Source organism: Schistocerca cancellata, chromosome 3 (assembly GCF_023864275.1).
Source record: "Schistocerca cancellata isolate TAMUIC-IGC-003103 chromosome 3, iqSchCanc2.1, whole genome shotgun sequence".
In the NCBI taxonomy this organism is placed as follows: Eukaryota; Metazoa; Arthropoda; class Insecta; order Orthoptera; family Acrididae; genus Schistocerca; species Schistocerca cancellata.
In genome coordinates, this window is record NC_064628.1 from 579,084,104 (window position 1) to 579,106,804 (window position 22,701).

The following is a 22,701-nucleotide window of genomic DNA, read 5'->3' on the forward strand; positions in this document are numbered from 1 at the left end:
CTGTACATTTCTGCTCTTTTTATTGCTCATGAAAACAACACATTGCATGTTGTACCATCATACAGCGAGACCTTCAGAGGAGGTGGTCCAGATTGCTGTACACACCTACACATCGGTACCTCTGCTACCAAGTAGCACGTCCTCTTGCATTGATGCATGCCCGTATTTGTCATAGCATACTATCCACAAGTTCATCAAGGCACTGTTGGCTAAGATTGTCCCACTCCTCAACAGCGCTTCGGCATAGATCCCTCAGAGTGGTGGATGGGTCACGTCATCCATAAACCCCAAATTTCAATCTATCCCAGGCATGTTCGATAGGGTTCATGTCTGGAGAACATGGCCACTCTAGTTGAACGATGTCATTATCCTGAAGGAAGTCATTCACAAGATGTGCACGATGGGGGCGCAAATTGTCATTTTTTATGCCTCGCCAATATGCTACCTATATGATAGCACTATCGGTCGGAGGATGGCATTCACATATTGTACAGCCATTACGGTGCCTTCCATGGCCACCAGCGGCGAACGTTGGCCCCATATAATGCCATGCCAAAACAGCAGGGAACCTCCACCTTGCTGCACACGATGGATAGTGTGTCTACGGCATTCAGCCTGATTGGGTTGCCTCCAAACAAGTCTACAACGATTGTCCGGTTGAAGAAATATGAGAAGAAAACATGATGCCAGTCCTGAGCGGTCCATTCGGCATGTTGTTGGGCCCATCTGTACTGCACTGCACGGTGTCATGGTTGCAAAGATGGACCTCGCCCTGGACGCCAGGAGTGAAGTTGTGCATCTTGCAGCGTATTGCGCACAGTTTGCGTCGTAACATGAGGTCCTGTGACTGCACAAAAAGCATTAGCCAACATGGTGGCGTTGCTGTCAGGGTTCGTCCAAGCCATAATACATGAGTAGTGGCCGTCCACGAAGTAGTAACCCTTGGGAGGCCTGAGCGAGGTGTGTCATCGACAGATCCTGTCTCTCTATCTCGTCTATGTCCGAACAACATGGCTTTGGATCATTCCAAGATGCCTGGACACTTCCCTTGTTGAGAGCCCTTCCTGGCACAAAGTAACAATGCAGACGCAATCAAACTGTGATATTGACTGTCAAGGCATGGCTGGTCTACATCCTTCCTTGTGGAATGACTGGAACTGATTGGCTGTCAGACCCCCTCCATCTAATAGGCACTGCTCATGCATGGTTGTTTACATCTTTGGGCAAGTTTAGTGACATCTCAGAACAGTCAAAGGGAGTGTGTTTGTGATACAATACCCACAAGCAACATCTGTCTTCAAGAGTTCTGGGAATCGGGGCGATTGCAAAACTTTTTTTGATGTGTGTATGTGAGACAAACAGGAGAAAAAGGGGATATTGAATGTGTACGAAAACAGTGGCACAAATGGTCAAGGTCTGTTTGACTCACAAGATAGCATAATGGAAATGCTGAAAAAAAGGAACTGGCTGTCACTTGAAGAACAGCGTCTCTTATCAAGCGAAAGGCTACTTACAAAGTTACAATAACAAGTATTAAGTAACAAGTATTAAGTGAAGCCTCAAGGAATATATACTATCTGATCACAAGTATCTGGACATTGCTGTGTGATTTGGAATTGACACTAGATGTCATGAGAGGTGAATCCGCCAATAAAAAAGGTGGTGGTAAGTATTGTGTTGTCAGGGCAGAAGTGCTAACAGCAGAATGGTTTGGTCAGGAGAGCTCAGTGACTTTGAATATGGACTAGTCACTGGGATTCACCTGAATAACAAATAATCAGGGTCATTTCTATTGTTATAAACCTGCCTAAATCAACTGTTGGTGATTTGATTGTGAAGTGGTAGGTCAAAGGAAAAACCGCAGCTAAACCAAGACCAGGCAGAATTCATATACTGAGGAACAGTGACCACGGTGCATTACAGAACATGTCTGTAATAAATCGCATCAAAACAGTAGAAGGTATTACTAGAGTGCTACCAGCAGTCCAGCTAGCATAATGACTGTGCATAAAGAGTTGAAAAAGAATGGGATGCAAGGACGAAGCACCTCCTCAGAAGCCACACATTTCTGCAGCCACTGCTATGTGACACACTGAAGAGTGAATGAATGGAAATAGGTGATTTAGAATGATGAATAACACAATACCCTGTGGGAATCTGGTGGAAGGATTTGGATTTGGTAAAGGCCTGGATAACTAATCTGCCATCATGTTTAGTATCAACCAGTGAAGTAAAGCAAAGGTGGTGTTAAGGTATGTGGGTGTTCTTTGTTGTTAGGGGGATTGCGCTTAAGAGAGATATTTACGCAGACATTTTTCTTACTCTCCATACATGAATGGAATGAGATGAAGCCATAACGTGTTGTAGAATGCTTAGTACCCTCAGCCATGTGCTCCATAGTGATTCATAGAATATGTATAAATGTATGTAATTGTAATTTAGCAGTTCTCTCATGATTACAAACACAAACCATTGCCAGAGGTGAAAGAAAATCTCTGAGGACAATATGGAGACTCAATGTCAAATTTTTAGGTTTGTAGTCTAGCACTTACCCAATGAGCTACCAAGCCACAGCACAGATGTTTATGAAATGCCATGTTTTCAGAGTGCTCTTGTTTGTAGCACTTTATATAAAAAAAAATAGAAAAGCGGCAACTGTTCAACGGTCATTAACCAGGCGGACTGACAGAAGAATAGTGTCATTTACGAACAAGCTATCTGTCCTTTACTGTGTCCTCCTAGGTACTTCCTTGTAACACAGGATGTATTCCTTTAGCACAGGTATGTCAGCAATATCCTTCTCAGCAAACTTAATCACAGTAAACTTCCCTTTTCCATGGATTTAAGTTCCTTCATATGTGTTTTGAAATGAGTAATATTCTATTGCCACATGGACACTATCCTATTCACGAGACAGTATGGGTTAATTTTTGTCTTTCAAACATTCACTATTGGTGTCACAAAAACGAACAGGACAACTAGTGACTTGTGTGTGCAAAATCCACCAACGCATCATATTTTTGAGGGAGAGGGAGGGGGGGGGGGGAGGGGGGCAGTCCTGGGGCAACATAGCTACATGTGGGTATATTATTGTTATTGTTATTATTATTATTATTATTTTAACTCTGAGGGAGAACATCAGTTAACAACTTGGTTTAATATGTTCAGTAATGATAATGACTTCAGATGTATATGTTAGCTTATATTTACACTACAGCATTTGACAAGTTTTATGTGATTGACACAAGAGGAACACAGTTCTCAGCAACCCTTTACACCTACAGTACAGCAATTATTACAAATTTGTTACAGTGGAGACACTTTCTGTAGGTGATATCTAACAATTGGTCTCTCTCTCTCTCTCTCTCTCTCTCTCTCTCTGTCACACACACACACACCATGAAAACTGATACAGCCTAATATAGTTAACATTTAATCATTAAGAACAAGGCAATATAGACATTATGATTTCACTTTTTGTATACTATGATGAATGATATGGTTGCTGTACCTAGGTACCTGAAACTGTCGAAATGTACACAAACTGGTCATAAATAAATACAAACTAATACATACAGCTAAAGGTATTATCATTACTGCACATAAACATAGCACCTGTTGTACCAATATCCACCAGAAGATGGATGAACATAAATAGGGCCAGTATTTTTTATGTGCCTGTAAACTACTCAATTATATGGTGTGATGTTACCTTTACTCATTCCATTGTGTTCCACCCAGGTTTTTCTAGTACATACTCATAACTGTATAATTACTAGAATATAGGATGGCTAGCTTGTACTTATCATCACTATGCAAAATTATTAGTGCTGCCCATAAAACTGAATAGAAAATGATAATCCTAGCTTTTGGAACATATATGTTACTTCTTCAGGGACGAAAAATGCATCAGTTGCAGTAGGTGGAAGTGGGGCAGAGAGGACGATACAGGTACACCAAAGACCGATTTGTATAAATTGTGTTTATTCGACTGTAAACCTCTTTCACAACAAACTTTTGACCACAAGAAATGGCTACATACAGCTATCAGAGAAGAGGTGTGTGTGTGAGTGTGTGTCAAATGTTCACTTTATAGGAAGTATTTTTGTTCTGTGAACCAGTGTATGTACTATGTAAATAACTATTTAAAATATTAAATTCTGAGGTGAGAGGTCATTCTAACTGATGACCATAAAATGATAGTGATTTACTGACTTATACCTACACACTGCAGTGACAAATTTCATTTGTAACACAAAATGTCTATTAAAAACCAACTTTATAAGTATTTCAATTTGATTTGAAACTAAATAAACTGTTTGATGATGCTTTAATTTAGTGATGCTATGCCACAAATAAAAGTTAATTTTGACTAATTTCTTCTCCAATAACTTAATTCTGACTTTGTTAAAGACTGACTACCACTACATTTGGTGATCACAGGGAACAAGAACAGGTGGGGAAAAAACCCTCCTTAGTTGCAAAAACAATAAAAGCCAACATGTCTGCAAGGTAGTCACACATGTTTTATCATGTTTGCTGATGACACATGCATACTAATCCTGGGTCCAAACTCTACCTTACCAGACAGATCAGGTGGTAGCCAAAGAGGCCTATAAGTGGTGTTCAGCAGTTGTCTAAAGCTGGCAAAGATGTCACATAATTTTAAACATGCAGAATGGCATACTAGCAGCAGTAGACACTAACAGTCACACAACAAATGAAACACGGGTCAAAGAAGGTAAAAAGTTGAGAAGGGGACGACACATACATAAGCTAATTAAAGGTTCTGTTGAGTGTGTTTTGTCCGTGGAAATATCATCTCCCCTTGCACTGACCTAAAGAAAAGATTGTTGGCTAATTCTGAATATTATCATACCCTCCTATCTGTGGAATTATTTTTTGGAGGGCAGTAAAAAAGTATTTATTCAGTAAAATTAAGCTATTTAATATAACTGAGGAACCAGCAGGTTTTCAGCTTTCCTTGTAATTTACAAGGGCATATTTTGTTGCTATGAATATAAATAGCACATCACAGCTATTGCTAGTACAGTGTACAAATGGAAACCTTATCAGATTCTACATGGAATTTGTGGCTGAGTTGGCCCCTCTTCTAACTATAATCTATTGTAGATCTCTCAAACAAAAAACCATGCCCAGTTCTTTGCAAAAAGCACAGGTCACAACTGTCTAGAAGCAAAGTAGTAGAAGTGACCCACAAAACTACCGTAAAATGGCCTTGATAACAATTTGCTGTAGAATCTTAGTACATATTCTGAGCTCAAATATAGTGAGGTTTCTTGAACAGAATGACGTCGTCCTTGTCAACCAGCATGGATTCAGAAAACATTGATCATGTGAAATCCAACTCACACCGCTCTCACATAACATACTGAAAGCTTTGGATCGAGGTGGTCAGGTAGATGCAGTATTTTTTAATTTCTGTACAGTGTTTGCTCAGTACCATTCCTATATTTACTGTCAAAACTTCAGTCATATGCAGTGTCAAGTGAAATTTGTGATTGGATTGAGCGCCTTTTAGTACGGAGGACACAGCATATTACCTTGGATGGAAGCCGTTGTTGATGTAGAAGTAACTTCGGGTGTGCCAAAGGGAAGTGTTTTGGGGCTCTTTCTGACCATGTTGTACGTTAATGACCTGGCGGATAATATTAATGGTAACCTCAGAGTTTTTGCAAATGATGCAGTTATCTATAATGAAGCACTGTCATGAAACCTTGCATAAATATTCAGTCAGTTGATAAGATTTCAAAGTGGTACAAAGATTGGCAACTTGGTTTAAATTTTCAGAAAAGTAGAATTGAGCATTTCACAAAATGAAAAAAAATGTAGCATCCTATGACTATAATATCAATGAGTCACTGTTGGAATCAGCTACCTCTTACAAATACCTTGCTATAACACTTGGCAGGGATATGAAGTGAAATGATCACAGATTCAGTTGTACATAAAGTGGGTGGTACTACGCCCCAGTTTATTGATAGAATACTGGGAAGTGAATTCAGTCTACAAAGAAGATTGCTTACAAATCACCTGTGCAACAGATTCTAGATTACTGCTCAAATGTGTGAGACCTGTATGAAATGGGACTAACAGGGGATATTGAACGTATACAGAGAAGGGCAACACAAATGATCACAGGTTTGTCTGATCCATGACTGTGTTACAGAGGTACTGATGGATCTCAACTGGCAGACTCTTGAAGTTACACAGAAACTGTCCCGACAGAGGCTATTAACGTTTCAAGAACAGTCTTTAAATGGCAACTCTAGAAATATACTACAGCCCCTTATGTATCGCTCACATGGGGATTGTGAGGATAAGATCAGAATAGTTACTGCATGCACAGAGGCATTCAATCAATCATTCTTCCTGCACTCCTTATATAGATGGAACAGGAAGAAACCCTAATAACTGGTACAGCGGGATGTACCTTCTGCCACGCACCTCACAGTGGTTCGCAGAACACAGATGTAAATTATGTTCTGCAATTTCCACATTCCTGAAGGTTCTCCTTGATGGTAGCTGTGGAACGTGACAATTAAGTGAATGTATATTTGACTATGTAGACTGAAATATGAAACTGCCATCTGTTCCCATTTTTACTTTCTTTGCACCTAAAAATTATTTAAATGGTCATACTTTTTCAGCCTGCATAAGAGGCTGTGCCTCAACAAATAAAGAAGATATTAATCCTGCTATCCACTAATATAAATAATATTGATCATTTTAATTTACATAATCTCACAAACATAATTACAAAACTGCTATTGGTGTCCTTGTTCTCTTCATTAGATCACATCATAAAAATGTTCACCTTGAATCTGTCACCATACATGATAGGGTGGTCTCTGTTCTCCACCAGATACTTCCCTCTTACACACAGACATCAAAATCTTCTAATAAACTAAATTCCAAAGAAATAAATCACACAAATAAAACAAACAGTTTCAGTGGGCAAACTAATGGAAAAGTGTCATCTCTTATACTGAATTGTGCTAAAAACAAAGGCCTACATTTCATTACCTTGTAACTACATAAACTATATATCAGACACAAGTAATTACAGTTTGTGTCCATTTATTTGTAGTATCTGTTAATGCTGACAAAGCACTACATACATGTAATGTCTTGTCTTTACACAAACACAACCAATATAATTACTTACTGGACCAGAATTCAATAATTAGTTGATGCTACAGGTAAATGGTGACATTAAAAAAAATGTTTATTCTAGACAGTTTCTATACCATTGCTGAAATTTTATTTAGAAACTTTTAGATAAATCTGGTAGCAAATGATAATCTACTTATTGATGTTGTGAAGCTATTTTTGACTACTGTGAAGAGCCCTTGTCAGTAAACAACATACACCCCTATATAAGGTTGAATTATTAATCATCATTTAAATTTGTTTACATTAGTCATGTAAAGTGAGCTAATGATGTAGGTGACCTACAATATTCTTACTGAAAGTACAGACAGAAGAAATTAGATACAAATAAATGATGATGATAAGTATACTTAATTCAATTTTCTTGTTAAAGAGAGGCACAAAGGTGACTGGCCGGAGAACAAACATCATTGGAGGGGCAGATGGCTATTTTTATGAGAACAGTTCACCCAGATCTCCTTCCTGCTGACAGAAGGAGCAGATTCTTTAACAGAGCTGCAGCAGCATTCTGTGTAGCTTCTTCTGTTGTGCGTCCTTTTCCGTACTGAACAAGTGTAATATCCAGCTCCATTTTCAGAACTATAAGGTGTTTCTCCTCTTCACCCTTCTTCTGTATGGACTTCAATGTCGTCGTTGTTTGCAGCTTTGTGTTCAGTTCTTTTGTTATGGCTTCCGTTAATGTTAGTGCACTGCTATCAATTTCAACTTTACCACTCCTAAGCTTTTCTAGAGTCTCACTGCGCAATTCCTTCAGCAAATGTATTACCTCTGGGAGCTTGTAACCGTAACTTTTATTGCTACTAGAATAATTGCTGGCAAATGGCGATTTCCCGAGAAGATCTAACTTTTTCTGTAACTCTTCTTCCGAGATTTGGCGACTACTATTGGTTGCTTCAACCGGTGGAATATCTCCCAGCGACTCCCTCAATTTTTGATACAGCTTTTGAGCTGCGAGCTGTTTGGCTTGCTTTTTCGTTCGGCCTGTTGCAATCTTTTGATTCTTTGAAACGGTACACGACATGGTAAACTGCTTGGCGTGAGCTGGTCCTTCGTCTTTAAGAAGATCAAACTCAGGCGGCGGTAAGTTATGTCCAGCACACAAATCAATTAGCAAGCCAACAGAATTTTCCTGAGTTTTATCCTTGTACGGTGATTCAACCTCAGCAACATTTACAGCAGGATCTGGTTGGTTGAGTCGTAACAACGCCTTCCTTGCAGCTTCGTGTTTCGCTTCCTTCTTAGCTCTACCATCACCGATTGCAGTAATATCCGCAGCTGTAACTTTGTATTTAAATATTGGATCGTGAGTTCCTGTACCATCCACAATAAGTTCGTATTGCGGAGTGTATCCTCTTCTCATCATTAGCTCTTGTAACACTGACACAGGCGTCTTCTGATTCATTTTGGTCTACCTATTTCAACAAACATTCGCCCTTCACTTTATCTGCAAAGACAAGCGCACTTTTCTTCACACAATTGATAGGGCGCGGCGAGCGGGAGGAAATGCAAGTGGCGCAAATGTAGGTAAACAACATTGCGGTATGTTTACATGGGATTCCCAAAACCGCCTTTCGTTACTGGTGCAAACACTTCGAAAACCTATTCTGCAAATGCTGTTTAGCTGCCAGATTTTTCACTTCTACAATCGATTTTCGCTCCCATGTAAACACGGTTTTTGAAACATCCTTGGGTTTCTGGTTACATGTAGAAGTTTCCGGCTAGTTTGAATGCCGTGAAGGACAATTGTAAATATTTAACAGAGTTGTCTACCCCTAATCCGTAATTAAATAGAAGTAGTAACTGTGCTGACTAAATTAGAAGCTGGAACAGCTGATTTCCAGACGCCATATTCGATCGCTCTAGCTAAACCATTTCAGGCGAAATACCGTATCCGAAATTCGATTTTTTTTTCTTTTTAATTCCGGAAATTGTGCCACATCAGAAAATGAGAGAACGGCGGTGTTTTCCTCACGCAGACTCTTTTTATTTTGTTTCGCAATGTTATTTTTTGGAACGTTTAATTTTTTCTACTACACGACCCTCTCTGTGGAAGTAAAACAGCGTAAAGACATTTATAAACTGGCGTATTGGTAATATATTAAAACATTATTAAGTTGTCAGAAATATATCCATGTATTGCGCAAAACTATGGCCACCTGTGCGTTAAATGACTGAGCAGTTGTCATTTCTTTCCGCGGAAATTCATTGTTTTCATGACATCAAGTGGCTGTGTTTGCATGGCCAAGGGCACAATGAAAACAATATGTTTGACATCTTTGGGCAAACACGATATAAAAGGCTTTATTAACTCGTTTGATACTGTTTTGACAGACTGTGATGGTAAAATCTAAACACGTTTGACAAATCGCTATACCATACAGCATTTCGATGACTTCATAACCACAGTCTCGTGTTTCAGGTGTGCTGTGGCTCGGCTCTGAGCTTATACCAGGTGCTAACATCGCTTTGAACACGTTTAGGAACCTCGGGAAAAAAATTTTCTACGTTACAAACAACAGCACAAAGAGTAGAGAGGAGTATATAGATAAGTTTAGAAAGCTAGGCTTCGTAGCATCAGAAGTAAGTTTGTTGTTAAAATTTAAATGTATAGTATGTTCTTACTTTCTGCCTGAAGGTTGGTTTGATATATCTCCACATTACTCGATGCTACGCAGTTTTGTCCCTCACGGAATAACTTTGAACCTGCTTACTGTATTCATCTCATAGTCCCCTTCAACAACTTTCACACCCTACACGTCTCCTGCAATACTAAACTTGCGATCTTTTGTGTCTTTCAGTCAAGTGATGCCAGAAATTTCTTTACTCCACATTTGTATTCAGTATCTCACCTTGCTCACAGTGGGTGCTGAGACTAAGAAATATACCAAATCTCCATTTTTTTTATCTGAAAATATGGCTATGTAAAATTTTCAAAAACTGGCCCAAACAGCGTGAATGGACTCCTATTTAAACAGCTCTAGGAGCTGTACTGATTGAACTGGAGAGCTGGGTAAGGTGTAAATCTGCATCATTTTTATGCTCTTTCCAGTGATATACACTACACCATAAGTTGTAATAACAAATGTTTTTTCAAAATACAAATTGAAATTTTGTTTTTTCTCGTAAAAACATAATTTTAAGTTTTCAAAATATTTTCATAAATACTTAGTGCTGCTGTAAATCACATGCCAAATATGATTATGAGAAAATGATGGGGTCGTGTTAAACACAATTATTCCTGACTTGTTTTTAACTATAGCCGCTGTCTGAGCCAAACTATACTTATCTGTTAACTCTCGAGGTGTGGTCTCTCAGACATTGCCAGAATTTTCCAAGTCGCACTCATAGGTCGGAACGTTTTTATACATCACCTACCCTCTTTTAATCACCAACCCTACAAATAATTATTATTGTCAGTTGTGTTATTGCCTTATTTGATTTTTGTTTACATGTGTTGTTGACATGTGATGTGGTCTCCTAGACTGCGCCTTGTGAACTGCGCGCCTGCTTTCATCAGTTCAGTACAAAATGTGTTTGTGTTATCAAGAATGTGACAGTTTTACACACTCCAAGTTCGATGAAATTTTTGGTCAATGAATGAAGAATGATGTCAATGATAGAACAAGAAGTAGACGAAGAAGACAGTGGTTTTTCAATAGCCAGTGACCTCAGTTCTGTTAGCGAACAAGAGGACCTTTCAGCAGAAGAACTTCGGGATAATGGTGATGAGGACCTTTCTGTTTCTCCAACAATATTAGTTAGTTAAAATTAAATGTGTTCTGAATGGTGTCAAAGAAAGATGTATATCTCAGTACTGAATATTAATTTTGCAGTCTTTCTCTGGCTATCGAGTTCAGTTTGTATATGCAAGTTTAATCCCAGGAAATTAGTTTTGTGTGAAAATTTACTTTCTACAGAGATACCATAATTTTTCACAAGGTAAAATTCAGTTCTCTAACAGGTCGTTTTGTGTACTATTGAAAAAGCTTCACAAAAGTATGTGATTTTTGCTTGAAAAAAAAAAATAATAAAATAAAATACTGTTGGCTGTATTCAGTGCAATGAAGTCAACAAGGCTCTGAGCACTATGGGACTTAACGTCTATGGTCATCAGTCCCCTAAAGCCAACAAGGAGTATTTAAACAACAGTTATATAGTTGTAACTATAAATCTTATATAACAAATAAAATTTTCAAATGATTTACATCTTAAATCTTGGTTTAAAGATAGGGGTCTCAGAGACCATACCTCGTATGTGTTACAGAAAAATCACCGTGTGAGCTCAGGGTTAACAAAGAGAAAAGTGTAAGTATTGATGTGGTAATTCTGGTCCAAACAGATTAATCAAAATGCACATTCCATTTCTACATATCAGACTAGTGTACTCAGGCTGAACAGGTTGATTTCTGGCTGTGCGTGCAGACTGTGAAGAAGTTGAAACAAGCACAGCCTGCTTCCAGCCATGCACTTACTGTCTGTCTAATGATTCAGTGGCTAAGAGTCTTTGCTGAGTGGATGTGTTCTGTATTTCTTCCTTCTGTGGTTGATAATTAAACTTTAATATTAGTGTTGCTAAGTCATTATAGTGCACCATTGTATTAGCATAAACATTGAACAATTTTTTCAAATATGTTTTAGTGGAACTGTATTGAAGCCTACAGTTATGGCTAAAGGGATGCAAGGTGAAAGGTTAGGGCCCATGTACCATCATGTGCCCTACCTTATTGACATAAATACCTCTGAAACAGGTAGGCCTTTGGGAATCAAAATTTCAGTTAATTACAACACAGATTGAGAAAGATATCAGATCTCAATAATACGGCAATAACATCAGGTGGGCCTTGATTTGTGTGGTTTTGTATGGGGGTGAGTGTCTAAATTTGTTTATATTTAGTTTGCCCCCCACCCAGAAACACGCCATTTCCCGTGCTTTTCCCGTTAGTGTCATTAGGCCTTTTGTGGAAAGTGTGTGTGTTTGTTTTTCGATGTATTTTTGTCCTCATAATGTGTATGTACCGACTTTATATGCGCCATATTGGAATTGTGGTTTATGGTCGTTTCCCCCATATTTGTGACGTCATGGCTCAAAGCAGACGGGCGGGATCGGACACTTCCGTATTTCCAATTACCAAATAGCAAACAAATCAAACAATGGAAAATCCAGGATGGAATATAACAATATTCCAATATCAGCGACTGAGCATCTCCACTGTATGTTGAGTACCAAATAGAGACCAGGCAGGTGTTCAATAACAACAGCTTCAGTTAAGTAAAATTGCCAAATACCAACAGGCAGGCCTTTTTTAGTAACAAGTTAAGTAAGGCTACCAAATAGAGAACAGGCAGATCTCCAATGACAACAGCTTCAGTTAAGTGAAAGTAACAAGTAAATAACAGGCAAGCCTTCTTTAATTACAGCTTCACCAACAGGTGGTGAAGCAGTATTTTTAATAGTTCATTTACAAGTGAAACTATTAATTGATGGAGTGTCTTAAGTGATTTTTGTATCAGTGTGTTAAACTTGTAGAAAGTACATTGCTGTAAGAGTACAGTGCTGTAATCCGTTGAAGAAATCAAATTATTTAATTAGAGATAGAAAAAAAAAGAGAAATATCACAGCATGAATGCTTAATAGTGCCATGATTTGTGATGAATGTGGGAAAGATATAACTCAGGTAAAAATACAGAGCCAATCATTGATAAAGATGCTGAAGATTCTTCAGGTCAAGAGGAATATTCTAGAGTGCTGCAACGGTCCATGTTTGACCGGTCACTGCCCGCCTGTTGACGGGGGGACCGAGCAGCTCGTGTCCGGCCCCATACGACTCGGCTCGGTCACGTACTCGCGCCATGTCTGTTGTCCGGATTCCGGACACGCGGATAACCGAGCATGACCGGTCACTGCTTACGTCTCACCTCACCTCGCCACGGCTCGCTGCTCTGCACTGTACTGTACAAATCCAACGCCTCTCTCTCTCTCTCTCTCTCTCTCTCTCTCTCTCTCTCCCTCTCTCTCCCTCTCTCTCTATTTCTGTCTGTCTCTCTCTTTCTTTCTTTTAATACAAAAGTAACGTTTCCAAGAACGGGTACGTTACATGGCTAAATTCATAGAGCACTTTCTTTTATAATATTTACTCCCGTCTTCCTAACGTCCGGGAATTTTGTTGTAAGTAAAACATTGATCAGAAGAGACCAATCTGTGTTAATGTAATGAGATGTAAGCGTCAAATAGTGCACCTGATTATGTGAATCAGTCCACATATCAACTATCGCAGCACATGTTTTATTAATAACTTCCGCAATAATAGAAGGCATTGTACTGTTCCGTATTGCATCTGCTTGTTCTTTGACATGTCTGCTTATAGTAGAGGGATGTGGCATGACATCTGCCACATTAACTTTTCCATAATGCGCACCTAGATGTATTAATTCTTGGCCTAGTTCTCTGAAACCTTCACCGCAAACAGCATTAAAAGGTCTCATATCTTTAGCACACATTGCGACACACTTTGCTCTAATACTATTTTTTATTACTGCCGGTATTCCTGAAGGAACTATATCTTTGTAAGGTTTCTTGCAACTGTGTTTCTTTAAAAGAGTGGTTCCCGATTGGAAACACAATAATGTGGAGCAGTTTATGCACGATACGTATCCAGTAGACTCACTGTTTTCGTCTACAACCACCAAAAATATGCTCCGTACTTGGCTTTTTAGACCTTCCCGTCTCTTCAATGTGTAAACATTGATTTCAATCTTGCGTCTTACTGCACTGGTTTCCTCGCACTGCATGATTGCAGAGAGAGAGAGAGACACCACAAATCAGAAGCCCGTACTGGCTGCAGTCTCACACGGATAATGACACGTGTAATGTGTCTGAAGTTGCGTGCTACGTATTCGGTCACGGCTTCTGTGCTCGGTCACTACAACTAGTGCGGGCAGCCTATCCAGTTAGGGTGTGCTCGCCCCATCTCATATGTTGTGCTCGCTTACTCGGTCATGCAGGACTCTAGAATATTCAGTACGAGCCATCGGGTTTGGCCAGTGGCTTATGTTAATGGCTGCTGTCATGTCACCTTTTGATGCATGTACTCTCTCTTTTTTTCTCCAAACTGGTCTTGGTGACACTGATCTGTAACTTAGCTCGAGGTATGGGACAGATTGGAATAGGACAATTTGGTTGTTAGTTGGTGAAGCCAACAAATGTGATATTCAAAAAGTTTTGCTGTGGGGAGACAGACAGATCTGTACCTTAGTCCGTTTGAAAAAATTTCCAATAAACATCACATTGTAGTCTCCATATTGTTTACTTTAAGAACTGGGCTAGTCCTGAATTGATAAGAAAAAAAATAACATCTGAGCACTGTGCCAAAGCAAAAGTTAAAAATATCTTGTCATCAGTGAAATGTAAACTTTCTATTGCTGCTGAAATTTCTTCTTCAGAAAATGGTATTGATATTGAGAATCTGTTCTCCAAAATCTCAAAACTAACTTTTAAATTATACAAACAGAGCAAAAAAACTTGATTCTTACAAGGTTACCTAAAGAGTAGAGTATCAGGAAGATAATGGACCTTGCCGTTGGTGGGGAGGCTTGCGTGCCTCAGCGATACATATAGCCGTACCGTAGGTACAACCAAAACGAAGGGGCATCTGTTGAGAGGCCAGAGAAACGTGTGGTTCCTGAAGAGGGGCAGCAGCCTTTTCAGTTGTTGCAAGGGCAACAGTCTGGATGATTGACTGATCTGGCCTTGTAACAATAACCAAAACGGCCTTGCTGTGCTGGTACTGCGAACGGCTGAAAGCAAGGGGAAACTATGGCCGTAATTTTTCCCAAGGGCATGCAGCTTTACTGTATGATTAAATGATGATGGCGTCCTCTTGGGTAAAATATTCCGGAGGTAAAATAGTCCCCCATTCGGATCTCCGGGCGGGGACTACTCAAGAGGATGTCATTATCAGGAGAAAGAAAACTGGCGTTCTACGGATCGGAGCGTGGAATGTCAGATCCCTTAATCAGGCAGGTAGGTTAGAAAATTTGAAAAGGGAAATGGATAGGTTAAAGTTAGATATAGTGGGAATTAGTGAAGTTCGGTGGCAGGAGGAACAAGACTTCTGGTCAGGTGACTACAGGGTTATAAACACAAAGTCAAATAGTGGTAATGCAGGAGTAGGTTTAATAATGAATAGGAAAATAGGAATGCGGATAAGCTACTACAAACAGCATAGTGAACACATTATTGTGGCCAAGATAGATACGAAGCCCACACCTACGACAGTAGTGCAAGTTTATATGCCAACTAGCTCTGCAGATGACGAAGAAATTGAAGAAATGTATGATGAAATAAAAGAAATTATTCAGATAGTGAAGGAAGACGAAAATTTAATAGTCATGGGTGACAGGAATTCGAGTGTAGGAAAAGGGAGAGAAGGAAACGTAGTAGGTGAATATGGATTGGGGCTAAGAAATGAAAGAGGAAGCCGCCTGGTAGAATTTTGCACAGAGCACAACTTAATCATAGCTAACACTTGGTTTAAGAATCATGATAGAAGGTTGTATACATGGAAGAACCCTGGAGATACTAAAAGGTATCAGATAGATTATTTAATGGTAAGACAGAGATTTAGGAACCAGGTTTTAAATTGTAAGACATTTCCAGGGGCAGATGTGGACTCTGACCACAATCTATTGGTTATGACCTGTAGATTAAAACTGAAGAAACTGCAAAAAGGTGGGAATTTAAGGAGATGGGACCTGGATAAACTGAAAGAACTAGAGGTTGTACAGAGTTTCAGGGAGAGCATAAGGGAACAATTGACAGGAATGGGGGAAAGAAATACAGTAGAAGAAGAATGGGTAGCTCTGAGGGATGAAGTAGTGAAGGCAGCAGAGGATCAAGTAGGTAAAAAGACGAGGGCTAGTAGAAATCCTTGGGTAACAGAAGAAATATTGAATTTAATTGATGAAAGGAGAAAATATAAAAATGCAGTAAATGAAGCAGGCAAAAAGGAATACAAACGTCTCAAAAATGATATCGACAGGAAGTGCAAAATGGCTAAGCAGGGATGGCTAGAGGACAAATGTAAGGATGTAGAGGCTTATCTCACTAGGGGTAAGATAGATACTGCCTACAGGAAAATTAAAGAGACCTTTGGAGATAAGAGAACCACTTGTGTGAACATCAAGAGCTCTGATGGAAACCCAGTTCTAAGCAAAGAAGGGAAAGCAGAAAGATGGAAGGAGTATATAGAGGGTCTATACAAGGGCGATGTACTTGAGGACAATATTATGGAAATGGAAGAGGATGTAGATGAAGATGAAATGGGAGATATGATACTGCGTGAAGAGTTTGACAGAGCACTGAAAGACCTGAGTCGAAACAAGGCCCCGGGAGTAGACAACATTCCATTGGAACTACTGACAGCCTTGGGAGAGCCAGTCCTGACAAAACTATACCATCTGGTGAGCAAGATGTATGAAACAGGCGAAATACCCTCAGACTTCAAGAAGAATATAATAATTCCAATCCCAAAGAAAGCAGGTGTTGACAGATGTGAAAATTACCGAACAATCAGTTTAATAAGCCACAGCTGCAAAATACTAACACGTATTCTTTACAGACGAATGGAAAAACTAGTAGAAGCCGACCTCGGGGAAGATCAGTTTGGATTCCGTAGAAATACTGGAACACGTGAGGCAATACTGACCTTACGACTTATCTTAGAAGAAAGATTAAGGAAAGGCAAACCTACGTTTCTAGCATTTGTAGACTTAGAGAAAGCTTTTGACAATGTTGACTGGAATACTCTCTTTCAGGTTCTAAAGGTGGCAGGGGTAAAATACAGGGAGTGAAAGGCTATTTACAATTTGTACAGAAACCAGATGGCAGTTGTAAGAGTCGAGGGGCATGAAAGGGAAGCAGTGGTTGGGAAGGGAGTGAGACAGGGTTGTAGCCTCTCCCCGATGTTATTCAATCTGTATATTGAGCAAGCAGTAAAGGAAACAAAAGAAAAGTTCGTAGTAGGAATTAAAATCCATGGAGAAGAAATAAAAACTTTGAGGTTCGCCGATGACATTGTAATTCTGTCAGAGACAGCAAAGGACTTGGAAGAGCAGTTGAACGGAATGGATGGTGTCTTGAAGGGAGGATATAAGATGAACATCAACAAAAGCAAAATGAGGATAATGGAATGTAGTCGAATTAAGTCGGGTGATGCTGAGGGAATTAGATTAGGAAATGACACACTTAAAGTAGTAAAGGAGTTTTGGTATTTGGGGAGCAAAATAACTGATGATGGTCGAAATAGAGAGGATATAAAATGTAGACTGGCAATGGGAAGGAAAGCGTTTCTGAAGAAGAGAAATTTGTTAACATCGAATATTGATTTAAGTGTCAGGAAGTAGTTTCTGAAAGTATTTGTATGGAGTGTAGCCATGTATGGAAGTGAAACATGGACGATAAATAGTTTAGACAAGAAGGGAATAGAAACTTTCGAAATGTGGTGCTACAGAAGAATGCTGAAGATTAGATGGGTAGATCACATAACTAATGAGGAGGTATTGAATAGAATTGGGAGGAAGAGGAGTTTGTGGCACAACTTAACTAGAAGAAGGGATCGGTTGGTAGGAAATATTCTCAGGCATCAAGGGATCACCAATTTAGTACTGGAGGGCAGCGTGGAGGCTAAAAATCTTAGAGGGATACCAAGAGATGAATACACTAAGCAGATTTAGAAGGATGTAGGCTGCAGTAGGTACTGGGAGATGAAGAAGCTTGCACAAGATAGAGTAGCATGGAGAGCTGCATCAAACCAGTCTCAGGACTGAAGACCACAACAACAACAATTACACTGTTCGGGAATCCAAAAAAATTTTGGAACAAAGATGGTCTAGATCTAAAACCAGGGGAATGTTTACCAATAGAAACTGTAAAATTGTACATCCATTTTATGAAAAAGTTGGATTAAGCTGGTCAGTGCCACATATCAAAGATTGTATGACAATTACTGGACCAAATAAAAGTAAAACAAAAATATCAAAAATACTTAATTTGTGTATCCTTAAAGAAACTTACAAATTTAAAAAATGGGTTTCTCTAAATTTGCTGAGTTACGGCTAAAACATTGTGTATTAGTTGGACACAATGGCGCGCACACACAGAATTACTGATAGAAAATGCCAAACTAAATGCGGTACAGTAACAAATGCCAACTTAAAAAAAATTGTTAATTTGCAAATATAGCCCAGGGTAAAATGTAATACGTAAAATTTTACAAGACTTTTGGATGAAAATTTAATTGAACGAGTTCAGTTCTGCCATTGGGCCTCAGTTGATTACAATAACTTGGAAATCATACAGAAAACTTCCAAGGAATTTATAAGTTTATTCCATAGCAAGATGTTCTTTTTAGTTTGGCATGTCTTCATTGCCAAGCAGCAAAGAGCAATCCTTAATGCCACAAATGAAAATAATGAATCAAAATTTGTTGTTAAAAGATATTTCAGAAAATTATAGTATAGTTATACAGAAGCTCGGAGTTACCACTGGATAAGCCAACAGATTACTATACATACGTTTTGTTAGCTTGTTACTTGTTACAAACATCAGACAGAATTGAACATGGGAGCTTTGTCATAGTTTCTGATTGCCTCGAGTGCAATACAACTGTTGTTTACATCTTTCAAAACAAGCTAATTTTGTATGTAACAAATAAATTTCAAAAGCTTCCACAAAAGTAGTAATGTTTTTCAGGTGGCTCTGCTGCTCAATATAAAAATAAGAAAAACTTTATGTACATGAGGAAAACTTTCATGTAAAAGTTGAGCCACACTTTTCAGCCACGGCACATGGGGAAGGGCCTTGTTATGCCACAGGGGGTTCCGTTAAGAGACTCGCAGCTTGTGCAAGTTTGCAAAGGCCATACCACAACCAGATCCAAACCACACAAGATCTGTTTGAATGGGCAGTAGCTAACATAATACAAATAGATCTTGGCTGTTCCACTAAAGATTATGCGGCTTCAGAAATATTCTTAAAAAAGTGGCTTGATGAAGCATTGACAATCAAAGGGGCACAGCAGTTTCATGCATTCATTCCCAACACTACCTCAAAATTACTAGTGAGGTTTCAGACAGAGGTAAGTAAAAACACAAAAGAAGATACCACACCTCACGCACACATGCCTGGTGAAGGATGTGGTTCAGTTGTTCCTGTGTGGGGTGGTGCTGAGTGGTTAAGGGGAGACTGCTTTGTGGCTGGTTTTTGGGGGAGTGAAGGAAAATGTCTATGAAGATCTTTATGTGGACTATGTTGGGGGGACAGTGACTGTCTGTGAAGGCGTTTGTGAGACCCTCGACATACTGAGCAAGGAATTTTTTGTCACTGCAGATAGGCAGTCCGCGGGTGGCCAGGCTTTAGGGGAGGGATTCTTTGGTGTGAAAGGGATGATAGCTGTCAAAATGAAGATACTGTTGGTGTTTGGTGGGTTTAATGTGAACAGAGGTGCAGATGGAGCCACGAGAGAGGAGGAGGTCAATATCTAGGAAAGTGGCACACTGGGTTGTGGTGGCACACTGGGTTGTGGAGGACCACATGAAGCGGATGGGAGAAGGTGTTGAAGTTGTGAAGAAACAAAGATAGGGTGTCTTGGGCCTGAATAGATGTTGTGAAGATATCATCAATGAACTCTCCACCAGACAGCATTTGTCTCCTCCCTCAAACTTTACACTATCATCCTTTCCACTTCCACACTTCCTCCAGGTTGCTGCTTGCATCCCACCCTGAGATGCTGTGATGGGCGATTTTTTTGTTGTGTGTGTGTGTGTGTGTGTGTGTGTGTGTGTGTGTGTGTGTGTGTGTGTGTGTTTTACTGATGAAGGCTGCGGTCAAAAGCTTTATATAATTGTCTTTTAATTGTGTGTGTCTGCGACTTGATGTGTCTTTTTTATGGTAAGTAGCAATCTGTCTTTTCCTGTATTGTTGATGTTCCTACCTATAGTTTCCATTGTTTGAAAATTACTAGGCTGCAGTCAAAAGCTTTATACACTCCTGGAAATTGAAATAAGAACACCGTGAATTCATTGTCCCAGGAAGGGGAAACTTTATTGACACATTCCTGGGGTCAGATACATCACATGATCACACTGACAGAACCACAGGCACATAGACACAGGCAACAGAGCATGCACAATGTCGGCACTAGTACAGTGTATATCCACCTTTCGCAGCAATGCAGGCTGCTATTCTCCCATGGAGACGATCGTAGAGATGCTGGATGTAGTCCTGTGGAACGGCTTGCCATGCCATTTCCACCTGGCGCCTCAGTTGGACCAGCGTTCGTGCTGGACGTGCAGACCGCGTGAGACGACGCTTCATCCAGTCCCAAACATGCTCAATGGGGGACAGATCCAGAGATCTTGCTGGCCAGGGTAGTTGACTTACACCTTCTAGAGCACGTTGGGTGGCACGGGATACATGCGGACGTGCGTTGTCCTGTTGGAACAGCAAGTTCCCTTGCCGGTCTACGAATGGTAGAACGATGGGTTCGATGACGGTTTGGATGTACTGTGCACTATTCAGTGTCCCCTCGACGATCACCAGTGGTGTACGGCCAGTGTAGGAGATCGCTCCCCACACCATGATGCCGGGTGTTGGCCCTGTGTGCCTCAGTCGTATGCAGTCCTGATTGTGGCGCTCACCTGCACGGCGCCAAACACGCATACGACCATCATTGGCACCAAGGCAGAAGCGACTCTCATCGCTCAAGAAGACATGTCTCCATTCGTCCCTCCATTCACGCCTGTCGCGACACCACTGGAGGCGGGCTGCACGATGTTGGGGCGTGAGCGAAAGACGGCCTAACAGTGTGCGGGACCGTAGCCCAGCTTCATGGAGACGGTTGCGAATGGTCCTCGCCGATACCCCAGGAGCAACAGTGTCCCTAATTTGCTGGGAAGTGGCGGTGCGGTCCCCTACGGCACTGCGTAGGATCCTACGGTCTTGGCGTGCATCCGTGCGTCGCTGCGGTCCGGTCCCAGGTCGACGGGCACGTGCACCTTCCGCCGACCACTGGCGACAACATCGATGTACTGTGGAGACCTCACGCCCCACGTGTTGAGCAATTCGGCGGTACGTCCACCCGGCCTCCCGCATGCCCACTATACGCCCTCGCTCAAAGTCCGTCAACTGCACATACGGTTCACGTCCACGCTGTCGCGGCATGCTACCAGTGTTAAAGACTGCGATGGAGCTCCGTATGCCACGGCAAACTGGCTGACACTGACGGCGGCGGTGCACAAATGCTGCGCAGCTAGCACCATTTGACGGCCAACACCGCGGTTCCTGGTGTGTCCGCTGTGCCGTGCGTGTGATCATTGCTTGTACAGCCCTCTCGCAGTGTCCGGAGCAAGTATGGTGGGTCTGACACACCGGTGTCAATGTGTTCTTTTTTCCATTTCCAGGAGTGTATAATTGTCTTTAATTGTGTATGTCTGCGACTTGATGTGTCTTTTTTATGGTAAGTAGCAATATGTCTTTTCCTACATTGTTGATGTTCCTACCTATAGTTTCCATTGTTTGAAAATTACTAGTGAAGCACTTTTCAGACGATGTGCAGGCTTGGAAGGGGAGTTAACATCCACATCGGACAAACTGAAGTTACAAGGCATATCAGGCTACATTACCACTGTGTATGACAAAAACTGGTGGCTTTGGTACATTTTAGAAAAAAAGGAAGAACTTGATGAAGTGAAAATAATTTTTTTTTTCACCCATGTGGGCCAGCTACATCAGTCTCATGTCACACATATGCAGATGTCCTGTGGATGTCAGTTTTTGGTTCACTGCTTTCAACTCAAAACTTAATTTTTCCTAAGGTTAGTGTTAATTTATATTTTGTAGATAGCTGTTTAAAAAATTATCATTAGTACCAGTTGTGCTACATTTATGTGTATATAGATATCTATTATTCAAAAACAAGCATCATGTATTTAATTCTTTTGTATTTGATAGTTGTGGGTCCAAGCATCATGAGCCAGAGCTATTACAGCAATTCTTTTTTCATATCTTATTTAAATTTGTAGTTGTAGGTCCCTTGTTCAGTATTTTTTGTTTTATCAATTAATTGTTTTAGTTTAAATTGTATATAATTAAGATAAGTGGTCAGCTTAAATCGGTTATAGAATATTCTGATTGGTTTCAAGATGGCGATATTTTTATATTTACGATTTTTTTAGTTACCTTTCTGTATATTTTAACTAAATTCCTATTTGTTAATGGTAGGTTTGGTCAAAATGGGTATGTTAGTGAAAAACAAGATAAGGAATAATCTTTTTAACAATGAACCCATAATCAACCAGTAATTATATTTTGCCATGTGATTTACAACAGTCTAAGTATTTATGGAAATATTTGAAAAATTTTAAATTATGCACTTCTTGGAAATAAATTAAATCAAAATTTCAGTTTGTATTTTGAGAAAAAAAAACCTTAATTAGAACCTGTGTTGTGTT

General features: G+C 40.1%; 2 protein-coding genes across 2 annotated transcripts in view; one reads left to right on the plus strand and one right to left on the minus strand.

The window, feature by feature from the left end:
* Window positions 1–3,967: 3,967 nt before the first annotated feature.
* Window positions 3,968–8,924, minus strand: LOC126175437 (RISC-loading complex subunit tarbp2-like). The gene has a single exon (XM_049922238.1). It carries the CDS (start codon window positions 8,594–8,596, stop codon window positions 7,640–7,642), a length of 957 nt encoding a protein of 318 aa, XP_049778195.1. The 5' UTR covers window positions 8,597–8,924; the 3' UTR covers window positions 3,968–7,639.
* Window positions 8,925–9,378: 454 nt separating this feature from the next.
* The window catches only part of LOC126175436 (glycerol-3-phosphate phosphatase), an 87,075-nt gene continuing 73,752 nt past the window's right edge, over window positions 9,379–22,701 (plus strand). The window contains exons 1-2 of the mRNA XM_049922237.1: window positions 9,379–9,534; window positions 9,614–9,774. Coding sequence (XP_049778194.1) covers window positions 9,408–9,534; window positions 9,614–9,774 — 288 coding nt within the window. The 5' untranslated portion in view covers window positions 9,379–9,407. The remainder of the gene's footprint in view (window positions 9,535–9,613; window positions 9,775–22,701) is intronic.

Excerpts from the sequence above, each read along its gene's own strand:
- LOC126175437 (XM_049922238.1), bottom strand. The coding sequence starts at position 8,596 with ATGAATCAGAAGACGCCTGTGTCAGTGTTACAAGAGCTAATGATGAGA.